We start from the raw sequence: 18,809 nt of genomic DNA on the forward strand, positions 1-18,809 counted from the left end.
CCTAATTGATTACATTTCTATTTTTGTTTATTTATATGTCATGATTGATTCATCCCTTTAAAATAGTGCATTAATTTGAAGACTCGCACCGAAAATATGATGCACCATGTTCTTGAGTTTTCCACCCACTCGTCGCCATTGATGAGTTTTATTATGTATATGTATATCTCAATCATATCTTTTAATTGATTATTTCTATAAATAAAAAGTTTAGTTGACTACATTCTGATTTTTCTAATTATATATACTTGGTAATAATTTCATTTTTAAATGGATTTATATTTCAGAACTAATTTAAAAAACAGATACTAGAATACATCAAGTCATTAAATTTTGTGTGCTGCTTTATCTAGCTATTTAAATATGTGGATAATTTATCTAAATAAAATAATTAGAATCCCTATAAGAAAAATGGGACTTAGCAGCCACAAATTGCCGGCATTTTTTCAAATTGCCGCAAATTGATTGAATTAGTGCGGTTCTTATTGCGTAAATGAACTCCGTTATAAATTGATTTGACTTGAGGCAGTTTTGGGTCCCAGGCGCAGCAAATAACCTTGTGTGGGGGTGGGGGAGGGGTTTCGTTTCGCTAAAATACCCAAACAAAAATTAATAGGCACCATTAAGCTTCACCTTTTGCACGCGAAGCCCAGCAGAGCAACGACGCCAATCGTCGACGTCCTCCCCAGCCATCCGTCTCGGTGTCGTCGTCGGCAGCCTTCCCCCTTGCCTTGTGAGTTGCAGATCGGCGCCGCTCCCCTCAATCTCGTACGTTCTTCTCCCTTATCCCAATTTAATTTTAGTGGCTGTTGATAAATTAATTTTGCATCAATTTCATCTCTATGCCTTCTGAATTTTGGTTTGAACAACACTAATCGATTGATTTTGCCTAAAATTTCCTTTCCCAAATTAACATTCTGATTCAATTTTTTCCCAATTTCTGAACTCTTGAATTCAACCCACCACCACCCTTCGTGTTTTGTCGTTTGTCTCCTATCATCCAACAAGGAGTTGCGTTCAATTTCTCGTCAGGCCAAAGAGAGACCCTCCTAATAGCCAAGAACCAACTGCCGCTCGCGGCCGTTCCACCCGTGACCGCCGCTTGCGAGTTCAGATGCGGTGGCTTTGGTGGTGGCCTCCGTATCATCGCCACTCTTACCCGAAGATCTGCGTTCGCCCCCATTGCTCCATGAACAAGGGTCACAAACGCTCTCTGCCTCCCCTTCACGGCAGCGTCGTCCCCCACACTGCTTGCTACCACCTCGTCGTTCGTCGCGTTCTTTCTCGTAGCTGCTCCGCCTACGACCGCCGCGTCTGTGAACCAGCAACGCAGCTTTGGTGTCGGTTCCCGATCCAATAGATCCTCGTCCTCCACCTTCCCCTTCGCGACGGCGTCGTCCTCGGAGCCACTTCTGGCCGTAAGTTCTCCATCGCCGTTGCCCCGAGTGGTGCCATGCAGCATCACTGTCCAACGCCATCGCGGTAGATAATTTTATATGTGCTTCTAAATCTTCTACTTGTTGAATTTCTTGTGTTATAATATCATAGATTGGGATTGATGATGCTGGAACTAGACCTTGAAATTTTGATTGGATTTCTAGATTTGAGATTTGAAATTCTGCTTGCTCTGTAGATTCTGTTGAGTCTTCTTGTTGTTGCTGTGGCTGAACATGAAAATCAAAAGTGGTTGTTGTTGAGCAGTTTATTGTTGAAGTCCCTGATGAACCTGAACCTTGATTTGCAAATTATTTTTCATAAAATTTTGCCAAAGATAAATCAGAGAAAAGAGATTTTGGATTTTCAATTAGATGAATCCTGTTTAGTACTTTAATTTCTGAGATTTTGTATTTTATAAGCGCAGTTGTGAAAGTTTAATTCCTATTTAGTATTTTAATTTCTTGAAGAAGATGAATCCTTTTTGTGTACCAACAAATATTGAATCTGACATACTTGCGATGGATTTAGTCTGTTGTTACATGGACACCATAAATTGGTGTTTTGTTTCGTACCAGGCTTTTATTTTGTCTATGTTATCTTCACATTTGTATATTGAATGCAGCAAACCACATCATAAGATGTGAAACTGTAAGTATTCATGCTTTAATATTACTCTCAGGATGGTGAATTTTTCGTATCCAATATTATACCTTTTATTTATTTATTTATTTAACTTTCTTTTTCAGAGACAATTTGGTGTAATGATACAATCATTGCATCAAAATGTATTGATAAATTTAATATGAAAATATTCCTACAGGATGTGATGCTTTGTGGTGGTTCAGATGCTGCTATTATACCCATTGGTATGATTCACTATTGATTCTTTTTCACCTGCATAAGGTTATCGTGCCATAAATCTAGCTGATATGAATCCACTAATCATTGGTACAGGTTTGGGAGGTTTTGTGGCATGCAAAGCCCTATCACAGAGGAATACAGACCCTACCAAAGCTTTACACCCTTGGGACATTGAAATACAACAAAAATCCTGCTCATTCTTGCTGCTACTCACCATGTTTTTGTATTGCTAATCTTTCAACATTTTTTAGTTTTAAAACAATACAACTATAATTATAATGAGATTTGATGAGCAAGTCTTGTATCCTTTCTTGTAATCTGAAAAGAATAGTTTATTAAAAACTAATGTTTCAATGGTCACAGATACAACTTTTTTTTTATCACAAAAATTCTGTCTTCTATGGATATGAGCTATGGCAAATTCAGTTTTTCTTATTAGGCTGTTTATGATATTTCAGAACCGAGATGGATTTGTCATGGGGAAGGAGCTGGAGTTTTACTTTTGGAAGACTTGGAGCATGCAAAGGTACAGGAAATCTGATCTAATAATTTTAGGATAGAACATCCTCACAAATATAATCAGAACATTTTAAAAATATTTTTGGAAATCTGGGATCATATTGCTTCATGAAGTGCATGCAGGCAGAGATAATTTGATAGCTTTAGGGGTAGATGCATCTAGGAAAGCTCTTGAGATGGCAAATGTTGACCCTGATGATCTTGACCTTATATTGATGTGCACGTCTACACTAGAGGATCTATTTGGTAGTGCTCCACAGGTATGGGTTCGGGATGTATCATCGTAGGCTCATAGCCATGTAATGTATAGTTTTACATTAGCAAATTTTTAGTGATAAATTAATGGAGCATTTGACCAATAATGGTGTTGCCAACTTCTTACAAATGAATTGAGTATTGAACCTATTCCTGTATTGATATCATTGCAACATTGGGTATCCAAACTTTGCTTTCTTAGCCTCTCCTATTGCTTTAACTTATGAATTTCAGATACAAAAACAACTTGGCTGCAAAGCAAATCCATTGGCTTATGACATTACAGCTGCATGTAGCGGATTTGTGTTGGGCTTAATATCAACTGCTTGTCACATTAGGGTATAAATTTGTTTATTTTGTTGACTCAATACTTGCTCAATGCAGTGAAGATAATTGTCCTTTCTCTTTATGGATGCAGGTGGTGGATTTCGTAATGTTCTTGTTATTGGGGCTGATGCTCTGTCAAGATATGTTGATTGGAGCGATAGAGGGAGTTGTATTCTCTTTGGGGATGCGGCTGGTGCTGTGCTAGTACAGGTAATTGTATATCTTCCTGGAATTTTCCAACATAAGTTTGTAAGAGAAAATCATAAATTACATCCTGGCTCTCATAAATACGACATATTGACCAGGGAACTCAATCCCTTGCCTCCATATTACTTTCTTAGTGTATACCCTTTTAAATATGATGTTCTTAGGAGATGTTACACACATGGTACTTTTCTTTCTTGTACTTGTTTATGCTGCTTCCACCAATTAAAGTTATTTTGCTATTTCATTTAATTTTGTTAGACTTCTATCAATTTCTTCAGAAAGGTATTCAGGTATTATATTTGAAAATTTGGTGAAATTTGGTATGTTGTATGTACCAAAGTGTGACCCTACTCTTACTATGTGATCAGCCCCATCAACTGGACATTAAATTTGCTGCAGTGGTTCAGGCATGCCATGACAAGGTAAACTTTTTTTTTTTAATATTTTTCTTCCCTTGAATCTTCATGAAGCTGGAAAAAGAGTTTTTTTCCTACAAAAAGAAAAAAAAGAAAAGTTATGTAGATGATGAGAGAGCTAATGATTTGGAAGTTGATGACTTGATTCATACTCATGTCTATAAAATATATATACACGAGTTTAGAAATGCTGTGTTTATTACTTTTCCAATATTTTAGCTGCTAATTGTTCTGGATATGAAAAGAGGAAATAATGGAACAAGTGAAGTTGAAATTTATAAATTTGAAGAGAAGTGAACCAAATCAATGCTCCTCAATTGGAGTGGATGCTCCTTTTAGTGGTTATGCCTTTCTAAGATACCAAAATGCATTTGTTGCTTTAGGCATTTGATTCTTCATTTTAAATTCTTGAAATATATTATTGGAACCAAACAATTCTGGTGATCTTTGAATGTAAAGATGTTGTCACGTTCTAATTTATGCAGAAAAGTTTGTTCTTCTCATGTTTCTAGATATGAAGCTCAACTCCAAAAGTTCTGTAACTTAATGGATTTTGTTTTCGATTCACCTACACCTGAAGCTCTGCATGGGAGTGCTTCTACAGTTGACCGGTTGAAGTATAAATTGGAGAATTCTAAGTTTTGGGCTCAGCTCCTGCGGCGTACACTCTCCTTGGGACAAAAAGGCATAGTGTAAGATTTACTTTCTCCAGATCAGTTTTAATTTCGTTGGAACTGGGACTTCATCTTCTCAAATGGATGTCTTATCTGTTAACGTATACTCTGATTTTGACTATAATACATCATTACTTGTCAGGGATTTGATGGAGTTGTTACTATCTCCAATCTCAAAAGTCCTGGACATGGTGTGAGGTTGTCATCTGCTTAATTACTATTTACATTTTTTAACTCAGTTAAATCTGTTCCCGAGATTGATGATGTTTAACATTTTAGTGAACTTAATTGATTATTCTTATTTGAGTGAGACAAGATCCAGAAGGATATTTCTTCTACATTATTTATATTCATTTCTATGTGTGGCTTTGAAGTATTGACAAGGTGACAGAGTTAATGAAAAATGGTCTAAACAATTGTAATTAGTCATTTTTAAGCACATGTATGAAATTGCGGCGGTTCAAAACCGTCGCAATTTTTTTTAAAACCCACTGACCGAATAGCGGCGGTTTCAGCAAAATTAATTATCTGATTTGCAGCGGTTGTGCCAGTAGTTCTGAGAAACTGCCGCTAAATCAAATCTCCACCCCCTAACTAGTGACGTTTCCAGAAGCGCCGGTATGCTGTTTTACGGTGGTTAAAAACCGCTGCAAATCCCACAAAAAACCGCTGCAATTTCCCGCTTCTCTTGTAGTGAATTTATATTTATGTAAATATAACAATTTAAAATTCATTACATTCGTATTTTTTTTTAATTTTATATAAATGGCTACTAACCACGATTTACTATTTGTACATAAACCGCGAGATTCTTACTGCGATTTCTGAAGAATATTGTTTGTGCATAAATTGTGAGATTTCTGCCACAATTTATGAAGATCAAAGATTGTACATATAAACTGTACGATCCCTACTTTGATTTATGAAGGCCGTAGACTTTATATATACCAATTAAAGGTAATTTGTCAAGGACAGAGTCATTTTCACAATGTATAGTGAGGAAGATAGTTTTTTAGCACTATTGTATTGCTTTGGGAAAATTTATAAAAGCAAAAGAGAGGGAATAAAGTTTTCCGACAAGAAACTCTTAAGTGTATTTATCCGTTTATTGAATATCTTGTTAGATCTAAAAACTAGTATTTTGCAGAAGCTTGAGGTGTTTGTGTAACAACTCTAATTTTTGAAAATTAAATAATTAGTTATTTGTGATTTATTTTATTTGTTGATAATTTTATTTTAAGAAAATTATTTTACTAAAGTTAATTAATGTTCAAGTACAATTTTTATTATAATTAGTTATTCTACACAAATTGAAATTAGAGTTTTGATAATAGAAAAATAATAAAAAGTTATATCATTTAATTTGAATAATTAATATTGATTTTAAACTATATTTTATAAAAATATGATTAATATGCTTATTTTATAATTTAAACTAGAAATAATTAATTGAACTTAGCAATATGTTGATAAACAATATTCTTAGATATTTTTAAGAGAATATATTTGGTTTTAAAATTACTCTACCCTCCAATTTTATCAAAATATATATTCATATCTATCCATATTCTTTTATAAAATCCCTAATTTCTAACCCTAATTTCCAAATTGGAAATCAAAAACCCTAATTCCCAAATTCACAAAAAACCCTAACCCTAGCACCCCTCACCACAGCCGCACCCCACCCCCTTTCACCCCCCTTTAGTGCAACTTCAAAAATGGGAAAATCAGAGAGGGAGAGTGAGGAAACGGAGAAGAGAATAGAGGAAGCAGGGGTTGTTCACCGTCACTGCCGCCTCCCTAGAGCTCGTCGCCGAGCTGCTTCACGTCGTCGTCCCGTCCATGGAGCCATAAGCTCGCGTCGCCGCTGATCCGTCCACAAGTCATCGTCGAGGGCACAGAATCGCGAAGAGAGAGAGACGCATGAACAAGAGAGGCCCGCAACCAGCCTTGTCACTGCCATCTTTGCGCCGCCACCGTCGCCCTCATCGCCGCTCCGTGGAGCCCGCTTCGTCACCGCCGTCGAGGTCTTCATCGTCGCCGTCATTGGAGGTCTATGAATAGAGAGAAGACGCAACAGAGGAGGAAGGAGAAGTCTTCTGTCACTGCAGCCACGTCTCTTCGCCGCCGCTACTGTCGATGGAAGTCGTCGCCGTCGCCGAGCCGCTGCATCGCCGGACACTGTATGGAGAAGCTAGGCAGTTCTGCTTCTGCCTCTGGTTTCTAGAATCCGAGAAGACGCAATCCCCGCTGCTAGAACTGTTATTGTTGGTCTGGCCCTGTTCTGGCTTTACTCTAAATTGTTACTGCTGCTGTTTGGCTGATGCTGAGGCCTTCCACCATCCCTGGAGCTGCCCAGAACTACTGTAGTTGCTGCCAAGGGGACAGAACAGATGTCGGAACCTGACAGAGTGCTGCTGCCGTCGATCGGAGATGCCAAACTGTTGCTGCTACTACTTTAAGATGATATGGCTACTATTAGAGTTGTTGCTGATGAGTGCAGTATTCCCAATTTCTATGGATTTCGACACTTTGAGGTAGGGGATTTATTTTTAAAATCAAACGTTTTTAATTTAGAATGCCTACAAGGTTAATTGGATAATTACAAATAGTTAACAATGGTTAAGTATTGATTAATTGATGTGAATTGCTTGACATGTGTTTGAGAATAGTTAGCTATTGTGATTATTGTGAATTATGAATTAGAATTGGATGCGGTTGTGATGACTTTAAATTATAAGTGAAATTAGATGCGGTTGTGAATTGTATTTTGAATTACTGATTTTTGTGATAAGTTGGCTGAGATTCTGATCTTGAATGAATTATTTTGAAATGTCTGATATATGATTTTGATAATCAAAAACAAAATTTTTTGGAATTTTCTATAAAATAGAAACGCGATATCGAACTAAAGGCTCAATATTAAATAGTTAATAAAAGAAATAGGTTAGTAACTCTTTACTTTTGGTACGATCATGACGTACTGGAAGTTGGGTCATTACAGTTTGGAATCAAGTGGATAAAAAAGTTATTTTATGAGATCCCTATTGCAGTTGTGTCAACCGGTGTGAAGTATGATACATTTGTGATAGGGTCTAATGAAGATCTACAGGATCTGATTAAGATCTACGAGTTCTATTTTAGGCTTCAAACACAAAAATCTCAATAAAACTCAATAAGTTAATATGTAAAATAATAAGAAAATAAAGAAAAGATGCTCACGCATCACTTGTGGAGGGAGAAAATGCAAAGTCGTGGTCTTTTTTCTTATCCAATCTACGACAGCATGTGACGCCACAAGAGGGCATTCTTGTTATCTCTGACAGGCACAATGGCATCAAAGCTGCCCTGGAGGCCCCTGACAGTGGTTAGCTACCACCACGTGCTTATCGAGCATTCTACATTTGTCAGGTGTTGGCAAACTTTTCAATGCTACTATTGAATGCTATATATGCGAAGACCGAGACAGAGTTTGACTATTGGTTTAATATTATGCGGACTGAGAATCTGGCTATGTGTGATTGGGCCAACCAAATAAAATATGATAAGTGGACCTAACATCAGGATAGCGGGAGACGGTTTGGCCACTGACCACTAATATCGTTTGTGAAGTCCATTTATGACAGGCTTGCAGAGTTGTTTGTTATCCGAGGACAAATGGTAGAGACGCAATTAGGGACTAGGCATCAATTTTGTCAGGCTTTGGTGAAAGCAATAGAGCGCAACCTGAGAGACTCCAGATGCTTCACCGTTACTTTGTTCAACAAGAATCATTTTGAGTATACTATGGCTGAGACGACTCCTACTGGTAACTTTTCGCTTGGCAACTATCGAGTTTCACTTAGATATCATATTTGCGATTGTAGGTATTTTTAGGCCTTGCATCACCTATGTTGTCATGCCATCGCATGCCGTGCTCACTCGCGCTTGAATCGGTCGACATATGTTCATGATGTCTACAGTATGAGTGAGGTGTTTAACGTTTACAAGATGGGGTTTGCACCACCTATTCGTCTTTTATCTGTGAAATATTTAATTTATAAATAATTCTGGTATTAGTCTTTTTTTACTAAAATTTGATTAGTACCAAATTAATTTTGTTACATAATGCAGCCAACTAGGTGTACTTATAATGTTAGGAAGCAACAAAATATGCCTCTACATGATCAGATCATACTTTATTGAAAAACTGTGGGTCAGAATTATTTATAAATTAAATATTTCACAGATAAAAGACGAATACATAAATTAATAAAAAATTTAAATTGATACCAATCAAATTTAATAAAAAAGACTAATACTTGAATTATTTGTAAATTAAATAATTCACATACAAAGGATAATACATACATTATCAACAAAATTAAATTCGTACTATTTAAAATTTAATAAATAAATCCTTAATGCTTAAATTATTTATAAATTAAATACTTCACACGTAAAAGTTTAACATATCAATTAACTAAAAAATTAATTTTTTACTAATTAAATTTTAACAGATAAATCACTAATACCTAAATTATTTATAAATTAAATAATTCAAAGATGAAAGACTAACACATAAATTAACAAAAAAAATTAAATTGGTACTGATCAAATTTTAACGGATAAATCACTAACATCTTCAAATTATTTATAAAAATATCCTAACCACACATCAAAGTGACATAAGATATGAACGAAACAACAAGCAACTAACATATAAAGAGAACAACTTATAAATAACTAACCTTTTTATTGATGCTTCCAGCTATGTGAGCAACACCGTTCAATCGGTACAAACGATTTTGTTCTCTCATGACCCCATCCTGCCGGAAAATCGCTGTCAAGTGATTCTCTTCCAAATTCTCTCAAACCCAAACACTCACACTCAGGAATGCAATTCGTCACTGGCTATCGCGGTTTTATGGAGATTTCATTTCCTTTATAAACCGCGGTAGGAATCTCGCAGTTTATGTACAATTTTTGGTCTTCATAAACCGTCACAGAGGTCCCGTGGTGTATGCACAAACGTTTCTCTTCATAAACCGCGGTAGGAGTCTCACGGTCTATATACAAATGTTAAACCGTGGATAGCATCCTCGATTTATATAGATTTTAAAGAGGACAGGCATGTAATGAATTTTAGATTATTGTATTTGCGTAAATATAAATTCCAATTATTTTATTTAGGTAAATTATCCTAAATTTATATACCAATAATGATAGATTGATTTTATCTCAACTCATATTTCATCTTTTTTATAAATAAAATCAATAATTAATTACATTTATATTTTTTAATTTTTTATTATTGAATCATTCTTAAATATAAAACGTGTACTTTTGACTCTTAAGTGTTCTCCATATATAAAATATTCAATATCAATAAAACAAAAAATCATAATGATTATAAAAGAGTAATATTAAAAACAACAACAACAATGGGTGCTACTCACATGTCATCTTCATTCCTGACTAGATGTTCTATCGGTCTTCTTCTCACATGTCCAAACCACCTGAGACGCGATTCAACCATCTTTTTCACAATGGGTGCTACTCCAACTCTCTCCCTTATATCTTCATTCCTTATTTTATCCAATCGCGTATGACCACTCATCCATCTCAACATCTTCATCTCTGCCACACTCAGCTTATGTTCGTGCTCCCCTTTAGCCACCCAACACTCCGTACCATACAACATAGCCGGTCTTATAGCGGTGCGATAGAATTTACCTTTAAGTTTTAAAGGCACTTTTTTGTCTCATATAAAACCAGATGCACTCCGCCATTTTAACCAACCTGCTTGGATCCTATGATTTACATCCTGTTCAATCTCTCCATTATCCTGTATAATGCACCTAAGATACTTAAAACTTTTAACTTTTCGTAGGATGTTTTCTCCATTCTTCACCTCTATATTGAGATTTTCCCTTCTCAGACTGAACTTACATTCCATATATTCCGTCTTGCTACGGCTTATGCGCAGACCATACACTTCTAGAGCTTCTCTCCATAACTCTAACTTCTTATTTAGGTCTTCCCTTGACTCTCCCATAAGGACGATATCATCGGCAAAAAGCATGCACCATGGCACAGGCTCTTGGATGTGCTCTGTGAGTACTTCCAAGACTAATTTGAAAAGGTATGGACTTAAGGATGATCCCTGGTGTAATCCTATACCAATAGGGAATTCCTCTGTCACACCACCTTGAGTCTTCACACTAGTTGTGGCCCCATCATACATGTCTTTAATTGCCCGAATATATGCGATCCTTACTCTCCTCTTTTCTAAAACCTTCCATAAGACCTCCCTTGGTACCCTATCATATGCTTTTTCCAAATCAATAAACACCATATGTAGATCCCTTTTATTACTATGATACCTCTCCATCATCCTTCTTAATAGGTATATCGCTTCAGTGGTAGATCTACCTGGCATAAATCCAAATTGGTTCTCTGTTACTTGTGTCTCTTTTCTCAACCTCCGTTCTATCACCCTTTCCCATAACTTCATAGTATGACTCATAAGCTTAATCCCTCTATAGTTTTCGCAACTTTGTATATCCCCCTTATTCTTGTAAATAGGTACCAAGGTGTTCTTTCTCCACTCATCAGGCATCTTCTTTGACCTTAAAATCTCATTAAAAAGCATGGTTAACCAGTTGATGCCTTTTTCTCCAAGACCCTTCCAAACCTCAATCGGGATATTATCAGGTCCTACTGCCCTGCCATTTTTCATCTGCTTTAGAGCCTCTTTTACCTCGAAGTCTCGAATCCTTCGATAGTAGTCAAAGTTTTGATCTTCTTCCCTTGTGCATAATCGACCAAGGCACGAAAGAGTCTTCTGTCCCTCATTAAATAACTCGTAGAAGTAGCTCTTCCACCTTTCATTAATCTTCTCCTCTTGAGCCAACACCTCTCCATCCTTATCCTTTATGCACTTAACCTGATCCAAATCTCTCGTTCTTCTTTCCCGGCTCTTTGCGATTCTATATATACCTTTTTCTCCTTCTTTCGTGCCCAAAGACTGGTAGAGACCCTCATATGCTCTTGTTCTTGCTTCACTTACAGCCACTTTTGTCTCTTTCTTAGCCGCCTTATATTTTTCCCAGTTATCTGCGTTGCGGCATAAAGACCACTCTTTAAAGCATTCCCTTTTTATCTTTATCTTTTCTTGTGTACTCGCATTCGACCACCAGGACTCCTTGTCTCTTAGTCCTATTCCTTTAGATTCACCAAAACTTTCTTTTGCTGCTCTTCTAATAACTTCTGCCATCTCCCTCCACATCTCTTCCGTGCTTCCATTCCCATCCCACTTTACCTGTTATCCTACCCGTCTTAGGAAGCTTCTTTGTTCCTCACCTTTCATCCGCTACCACCTCGTCCTTGGGTTCTTCGTATGATGTCTTTTCCTCAACTTTTGCTCAACGTGAAAATCCATGACGAGCACCCTATGTTGTGTTGTCAAACTCTCTCCCGGGATAATTTTACAGTTAATGCAAAATTTCCGGTCGACTCTCCTCAACAGGAAGAAGTCGATTTGAGAGCTTGTCATGCCACTCTTATAGGTTATAAGATGTTCGTCTCTCTTTTTAAAACATGTATTTGCAATGAGAAGATCAAATGTTGAGGAAAAGTCCAAAATAGTTTTACCCTCGGCATTGATCACCCCAAAATCATGGCCTCCATGAATACTCCCATATCCAGTCACTTCTCTCCCAACATGGCCATTTAAATCTCCTCCTAAGAAAATCTTATCTCCCAAAGGTATGCCTTGAACCAAACTCTCTAGATCCTCCCAAAACCTTATCTTGTGTTGTTCGTCCGAACCCACTTGCGGTGCATAGGCGCTAATCACATGGAAAGCACCTCCCTCCACCACAAGTTTGATAGAGATGATCCGATCTCCCACCCTCTTGACATCCACTACGTTCTTCTTCCACTACTTATCCACAATTATTCCAACCCCATTCCTATTCTTCACCTTTCCTGTATACCAAAGTTTGAAACCAGAAGTATCCAACTCCCTAGCCTTTGCACCAACCCATTTTGTTTCTTGTAGGCACATAATGTTAGTCTTTCTCCTTGTCATGGTGTCCACCACCTCCATGGACTTTTCTGTTAGAGTGCCTATGTTCTATGTCCCAAATCTCAACCTTCTGTCGCTTCGACCTTTACCTTTTACTTTGTGAACTAGCTTATTTATCCTCGTCCGTTCACGAAAACGCGAGAACCCTTGCTCTTTTAACACTACATCCGGGCACCGATGCAGCGGCTTTTGCTTTGACACTGTACTCCAGCCATACGGCGCGTTGCTTCTGGGCAACGACCTAGCTTTAGGGCAATAATATCTTTGATTCATGTCATGGGGGTTCGGCTATATTTTTATGTTGGTTGCCGAAGACCTAACACAACCCGCCTCTTTTATCCGGGCTTGGGACCGGCTATGTACCGCAAGTGTAACATAGGCGGAGTTAGTAATATTAAAAAAAGTAAAAATTTAAAATAATCTTATTTAATTTAATATTTTATTTTTATGTATATAATATTTATAAATACATAATTATTATTATAATTAATATTAGGTATATTTATTCCAGTAACAATTAATGTAAATAAAAGTTAAAAATATACCAATTCTCCATAGAAAAATGAAGTGAAGTTAGTTTTGAAAAACCTGGTTAAATCGAAAATGAGTTTTATTTTATTACTTCTACTTAAAGAGTTATGTTTTGCGAATTTCTAATGAATTTTAAAAAAATGGATAATTGCAATAAACTCAACACAGAGTTGAAGTTGGTTTGATAACTTGGTTAAGAAAAATTAGATTTTTATGGTTTTGTTAATTTGTGAAATCAATTTGTGATTTAACTTATTTGATTTTGATTGACAACAAAAACAGTAAAGAAGTGAGTAATGTTAACTAAGAAAGGAGATTTCATTAATTAGTTAAAGAGTTAAAAAGGTAAATTATTTTATCAATCAACAGGTTCGAGTTTAGGAAGTGCGAATACGAGATAATTTTAATGGAGCTAATTAATAGATGTTGAGTTAAGAAAAAATAATTAACACATTAATGATAACAAACATGTTAATTGGGTTAATAACCCAAATGGGTGTTCGATGAATCAGTTCAAGTGTGCAGGCCCAAAGTTATTTTGTTACAGCCCAAATCAATAAAGCCTAATGCACTCAAAGCTGCGGAATGAACATTAATCCACTAAAGAACCCGATTGCAATCAAGCAAAACTGAAGCTACCCTAAGCTAACTTCACAAGTTCACTTCGGATAAACACTAGAAAGAGAAAGAGAGCTTCACTTACAAACTCAAACACCAAAGATGAACGAAAGAGAAAGTTATTCAAGAAAGCAATGTCCAATCAAGCAAATCAAAAGCATGTTAAGCAAGTTCAAAAGTTAAAGGTAATTTGTTTCCATTTGCATGCAAGTTAATTGCTTGACATCTTCTCCCACTCTTTTCACCACCATTTCGAGCAACAAGAGAAAAGTGGTGGCTGAACTTTACCTGCTGTAAATTAATGCTTACAATGTTGACGATTAGATTCTTGCTAGTAAAGAATTTTATAAAAATAATCGCGTTGTAGATATAGTTTCTAAACCAACAAAAATTCTTTCGTACAAAAATTTGGTTGTCACAAGTAACAAAACCCAATAAAATTTATAACCGAAGTATTTAAATCTCGGGTCGTCTCTCAAGGAATTGCAGGGAAGTATGAATTATTATTGGTTCTGGAAAAGGGTATATTTTTAGGTTTTTGAAATAGGGGACAGGAAAATAAATTGGCAGGAAATTAAATCTTAATTATCATAAAAACCATTGCAAGGTATGAGAATTGGAAATCCCATCCTAGTTATCCTTATCAGGTGTGATGAGAATTATTTATTGCTCCCACTTAGTTAACCCTTACTAAATAAAGGAAAGTCAAGTGGACTAATCAATTTGATCCTCAAGTCCTAGTCAACACCTGTGGAAAGACTAGCTTTAGAGCAATCCAAATCAATCAGCAATTCCCAAATCTCAATCAACTGTTGAGTTTGACAACTCAAGTATTACCAATTACTTAACCAAAGAAAAGAGAGATAAATCTAAATTAAATTAAAAGCATTAATAACATAAATTTGAAGAAAGCAATCTTAAATCTGAAATACCTCAATGTGCATTAAATAGAATATTCAAATCTAACATGAAAAGGTTCATAAGCCAATTTGGCAACATAAGTCAAATACAAATAAAAGTATTAGAATAAATAAAAGTAGAAGAGAAACATAAATTAAAGGAACATTGAACCTTGAATGAAGAGATGTAGCCTAATCATAATAGAAATCTTAAATCCTAATCCTAAATCCTAAGAGAGAGGAGAGAGCCTCTCTCTTTCTAAAACTACATCTAAATCCTAATAATTGTGAATGTGAATGTATATCTGAATTGAATAGATTCTCCCACTTTATAGCCTCTAATATGTATTTTTTGGGCCGAAAACTGGGTCAGAAACAGCCCAAAAAATGCTGGTTACGAAATCTGCCATGCTGGTTTTTTGTCACTGCGACGCATCCGCGTGAATCACGCGTTCGCATCACTTATCATCAGGGAAACTATAGCATATTAAATATCATTTTGAAGCCCCGAATGTTAGCTTTCCAATGCAACTGGAACCGCATCATTTGGACCTTTGTAGCTCAAGTTATGACCGTTTGAGTGCGAAGAGGTCAGGGTTGACAGCTTTGCAGTTTCTTCAATTTCTTGTATTCCTTCCACTTTTGTATGCTTCCTTTCCATCCTCTGAGCCACTCCTGCCCTGTAATCTCTGAAATTACTTAACACACATATCACGGCATCGAATGGTAATAAGAGAGGATTAAAATTAGTAAATTTAAGGCCAAAGAAACATGTTTTTAATCATAGCACAAAATCAGGAAGAAAAACGTAAAACATGCGATTTCTATGAATAAGCGTGAGAATAATGGATAAAATCCACTAGATTAAGCACATGATAAACCATAAAATAGTAGTTTATCAACCTGCCCACACTTAAACATTAGCATGTCCTCATGCTAAGCTCAAGAGAACTAAAAGAGTGAAGAGGAATGGTAGAATGTATGAAATGTAACCTATCTCTATGAATGCAGCTAAATGCAAAATATTTTTACCTACTTGCTGAAAAGTAAATAAATCTTTCAAGAAAAAATATGAACTAGATCTCACTAATTCAAATCATAAAATAAGGTACAAGTAAACTTGCAAAAGAAAATAGCTCGTGAAAGCCGGGAACAAAGAATCGAGCATCGAACCCTCACTAGAAGTGTATGTACTCTAATCGCTCAGGTGTTTAAGGTTCCATCTCTCAATTCTCTACTAACCTTGCTTTCTAAGGCTTGCTCTTCTTCTACCAATCAACACAAATTTGATGCACAAATATACATATCAAGAGGTCTTTTAAGGGTTGTAATGGGGTTAGGGTCAAGGTAGGATTGTATTTGGTCAAGTGGACTAAAATCTGAATCCTTAATTAACTTAAACTTTCCACCTAACTTAGACAATCCATGTAATCATAATACCACATCTAACTATCCATTAGCCATGTTTTCCACATATTCATACATCCTGATTTGAGTACAGTACATATGCATTGCTATCACCATTTTCTTTGGGGCATTTTGTCCCCTTTTTATAATTTGCTCTTTTTCTTTTCTTTTTCTCTCTCTTTTTTTTCTTTTTTTTCTATTTTTCTTTTCTTAATAATTTTTTTTTCAAATTTTTTTCTTTTTTTTTTCAATGCATATGATTATGGTATTGAATGCATAAACATGTTCTTAACATTCTTGTTCATATTTTCTCAAGAATACATAACACCCAATTCTTAAACCAAACGTTTCCAAACCCAATTTCCCGACACTTAAATCATAAGCACTCTCACTAGTCTAAACTAACCAAAAATTCAAATTAAGGACATTATTGTTTTTCGCTTAGAGTTAATGATCTGATAAAGTAAAGAACAAAGGGGTATAATAGGCTCAAAATTGGTTTGCAAAGGATAATGAAAAGGTAAGGCCATATGGGTATGTAAGCTTAGTGAAACAGGGGCCTCAATCATATAAGTGCATGCATACATCAAACCATGGAAATATAGAATTAAGCAAGACAAATATCACAATTTTAGAGAGAAAAACACACACCAAAAAATAAAATATTGGTTGATAAAATGCAACCAATCAAATAAGCTCAAAAATCTCACAGGTTTTGTGTGTTCGAGCTCTAAACCATGTTCCAATATAATATTTCTTCAAACAGGTTTAACAAAAAAATTTATTCAAATTAGTGAAATACTCTAAAAAGTTTCTTGAAAAAGAAAATATTACTTTAACCAAGTGGTGGTAAAATATGCACAAAATCAAATAAATATGCAATCAAACATGCAAATGCAACAATGAACGAACAAAGAAAATAAAACATTGGTGTTGAGATAGAAGAGTAAGTAACCCACAGAGATCAGTATCGACTTCCCCACACTTAAAGATTGCACCGTCCTCGGTGCATGCTGAGATGTACAAGTGGACGGGTTGCTCCGCAGCTAGTGCTCTTTTTGTTCCTTTCCTTGCCGGTGGTTTGGGAGTAGCTTTCTCTTTCCCCTTCTTGGTGGCCATCCTGAAAAGGGAAGAGGTAAGTACATGTAAAGCTAAGGGTTCTAGCAAGGGAGAGGATAGTACAAGTGATAATCAATGCACGGTAAAGAAGGATGTCGTTAACACATGGTCATGACTAGATGTGAAAAGTTCATCAATGGAAATATAGCAAGTGCATGTGATGGCAATTAAATGCAAGATGTTTATTGGCATGTCGGCAAAGGCATGAGTAGCATAGATCAAGCATTAAATGTCCAAGTTTGATTATCAACTCTTTCAAACTAACAATCTGTTTGTATTGACAATTATATTTAATCAATAAAATATAAAAGGGGTTTTGTGAAAAACAACAGGCATTTAGAATAGTAGAATAGAATGATTTAAAATAATGCATAATGCCATACGGGCTTTTTCACAAACACATATCATGCATGAGAAATATGGTATTGAAAGTATTAAATTTGAACATGCAAGCAACCCTTAAGAAGTAATATTAATTGTCAAACAATTCTTTAATATAGTCACAAGCAAAATGTAGAAAAAAAAATAATAACCCAATTAAATTTTTAACACCAATTAAAGGAATAAAAAGAAAGGAAAGAAAATATAGATAATGAAAGTGAAAAAGAAAAAAGAGATCACAGATAAAAATAATAAAGGAAAAGTAAAAAGTAAAGAAAGAAAGAAAAGAACCTTGATAATGGTTGTGAAAAATAAGAAGAAGGTAAAAAGTGAGAATGAGTAGAGAAGGAGGAAGGGGGAAGAAAGAAAGAATAAGGGAAAAGAAAAATTAGGATTTGGGGAAGAAAAGATAAGATATTTTGGCTGATGTGGATAATCTGTGCGCCGCATGTGACGCGGAGGCGTGGGTCACGCGGTCGCGTGGTGTGTGATATCTGTCAAGTGACGTGGACGCGTGGGTCACGCGGTCGCGTGACTTGATTTGTGCAAATGGCGCGAGGGTAGCTACGCGTTCGCGCAACTCTCTATTTCAAACCCATTTTGCCAAATTTTTGGGTGACGCGATCGCGTGAATGACCATTTTTTGAGGGCGACGCGACCGTGTGGGGCACGCGGTCGCGTGATGGAGCTGGTGCTTCCAGCATCATTCCAACCCAGCTCCATCATAATTTGCTGCCATACACCTCTTTTACGTCTGTTTTTTAGGGGCACGCGTTCACATGGGTGACGCGGACGCGTGGAGGCTCATTTCCAAAATGACGCGGAAGCGTCATTGACGCGGTCGTGTGGGCATGATTGTGCCTAAGGCACGCCTCCAGCCATGCTTACGCGTGACTTTCTGTTCAATTTTCTTTTCTTCATAACGCACATTTGACGCGGACGCGTCAGTGACGCTTACGTGTCGCGTGCGTTTTTTTTAATGCAATATGTAGAATGTAAAGCACAAATGCTGATGCAGATATTATAAATGATTACTAAGAAAATTAGAATAAAATAAAATTAAGAATAAAATGAAATAAAATAAAAC

General features: G+C 36.1%; 1 protein-coding gene across 29 annotated transcripts; it reads left to right on the forward strand.

The window, feature by feature from the left end:
* Positions 1-413: 413 nt before the first annotated feature.
* LOC112772474 (beta-ketoacyl-[acyl-carrier-protein] synthase III, chloroplastic) lies at positions 414-5,011 on the forward strand. Of its 29 annotated transcripts, none has more exons than XM_072225335.1 (11): positions 414-768; positions 1,009-1,482; positions 2,258-2,303; positions 2,392-2,521; positions 2,757-2,824; positions 2,932-3,077; positions 3,307-3,411; positions 3,491-3,609; positions 3,975-4,028; positions 4,535-4,714; positions 4,839-5,011. In XM_072225335.1, exons 3-8 carry the CDS (start codon positions 2,264-2,266, stop codon positions 3,602-3,604), a joined length of 603 nt encoding a protein of 200 aa, XP_072081436.1. In that variant the 5' UTR covers positions 414-768; positions 1,009-1,482; positions 2,258-2,263; the 3' UTR covers positions 3,605-3,609; positions 3,975-4,028; positions 4,535-4,714; positions 4,839-5,011. The 29 variants fall into 29 exon arrangements, with proteins under 29 accessions (XP_072081436.1, XP_072081442.1, XP_025673218.1 ...); XM_072225341.1 differs by having other exon boundaries at positions 435-768; positions 1,033-1,482; positions 2,941-3,077; XM_072225340.1 differs by having other exon boundaries at positions 533-768; positions 2,941-3,077.
* Positions 5,012-18,809: the final 13,798 nt, after the last annotated feature.

The sequence above is a fragment of the Arachis hypogaea genome, chromosome 18 (assembly GCF_003086295.3).
Source record: "Arachis hypogaea cultivar Tifrunner chromosome 18, arahy.Tifrunner.gnm2.J5K5, whole genome shotgun sequence".
In the NCBI taxonomy this organism is placed as follows: Eukaryota; Viridiplantae; Streptophyta; class Magnoliopsida; order Fabales; family Fabaceae; genus Arachis; species Arachis hypogaea.